The sequence below is a fragment of the Nannospalax galili genome, unplaced genomic scaffold (genome assembly GCF_000622305.1).
Source record: "Nannospalax galili isolate Female #2095 unplaced genomic scaffold, S.galili_v1.0 C48530571, whole genome shotgun sequence".
Classification (NCBI taxonomy): Eukaryota; Metazoa; Chordata; class Mammalia; order Rodentia; family Spalacidae; genus Nannospalax; species Nannospalax galili.
The window spans coordinates 1-1,007 of record NW_008469496.1 but is presented as its reverse complement, the minus strand read 5'-3'; the positions used below and the strand labels follow the sequence as shown (position 1 = coordinate 1,007).

The window sequence follows — 1,007 nt, the reverse complement described above, 5'->3', positions numbered from 1 at the left end:
TCATCATAGCGACTCCTTCCGCAGTCCCAAGGGCCCATCTGTTGTGCTGAAATAGCTGTGCTGGGTAACACTGCCTTTCTGATTGGCCCAGAATTTCGTCCTTGAAGAAAAAGGCCAGGTGTCTGTCCGAAGTGGCCTGGGCTCCATGTGGAGCTGTCCTCTGACAGGGATGAAGAGGGCTTGCTCTTTAGGGGGTGTCTACCTGCTCTGACAGGCACTTTGCCAAGGTCTTGGAAAGCCTCACTTAACCTTTTTTTTTCTCTCGGCCTGTGGGTTTCTAAGCCCTGGGAGCTACCTGGGCTTCTAGAACCACCTCTGTGCACACCCACAGCCCAGGACCTGGGGGGGCCAGACAGGCGAGGCTTCTTCCTGGAAGTTAGGCAACACTCCCGATGGAGCTTGTCAAACCTGATGTCAATCTCTCTGTACCAACTCTCTGCTTGGCCCTGAAGCATCCTTGGTCTGGAAACTATTTTAACAGGGGATATTAACCATTTTAATGCCTTCAGTCTATCTTCCCAATCAAGATGGCACACTGTGTCGAAATCCAAGTAAGTCCATGAAGGATGCTTCCGGGGTGCCACTTGAAATTTCTTCCACGCTGGACTGGATTTATGGATTTGGAGTTTGCTTCCTTCAAGAAAAGCCTTTTCCAGCTTTAAGCCTGTCTTATGACGAGCCATGTGCAGCATGTTCTCGCAGTTCCCTAACACTCCGACCTCTGAGGAGGGTGCAGACCTCCGACTGGAGCTCCTCTGCACCCTGCTCCTTCGCAGGAGCGTCCTCCTGGGGTTCCAGTTCTGACTGATGTATGTCTTTGTGGAGATTATGCACGATGGCTTTGAACTCAGTAGTCGACTCATTGAATGCAGCATGCCCGCATACAAGTCGCTAATTGTCACGTTGCAAATGTCATCAGCCTCAAAGGACTGGCTATTTAAGTAGCTGTCACTGCTAGTGCTCAGTAAGGAAAGACTGATGTTTCTGGGTGCAATGGTCATGTCGGC

At 50.8% G+C, this 1,007-nt stretch overlaps 1 protein-coding gene across 1 annotated transcript; it reads right to left on the bottom strand.

Moving 5' to 3' along the window:
• Positions 1 to 5: 5 nt before the first annotated feature.
• On the bottom strand, positions 6 to 1,001 carry LOC115069114 (Holliday junction recognition protein-like; the record flags this gene model as incomplete). Its single annotated transcript, XM_029560334.1, has 1 exon — positions 6 to 1,001. A coding segment is annotated over exon 1 (996 nt), but the record flags the coding sequence as incomplete, so codon positions are not given.
• Between the last annotated feature and the right edge of the window lie 6 nt (positions 1,002 to 1,007).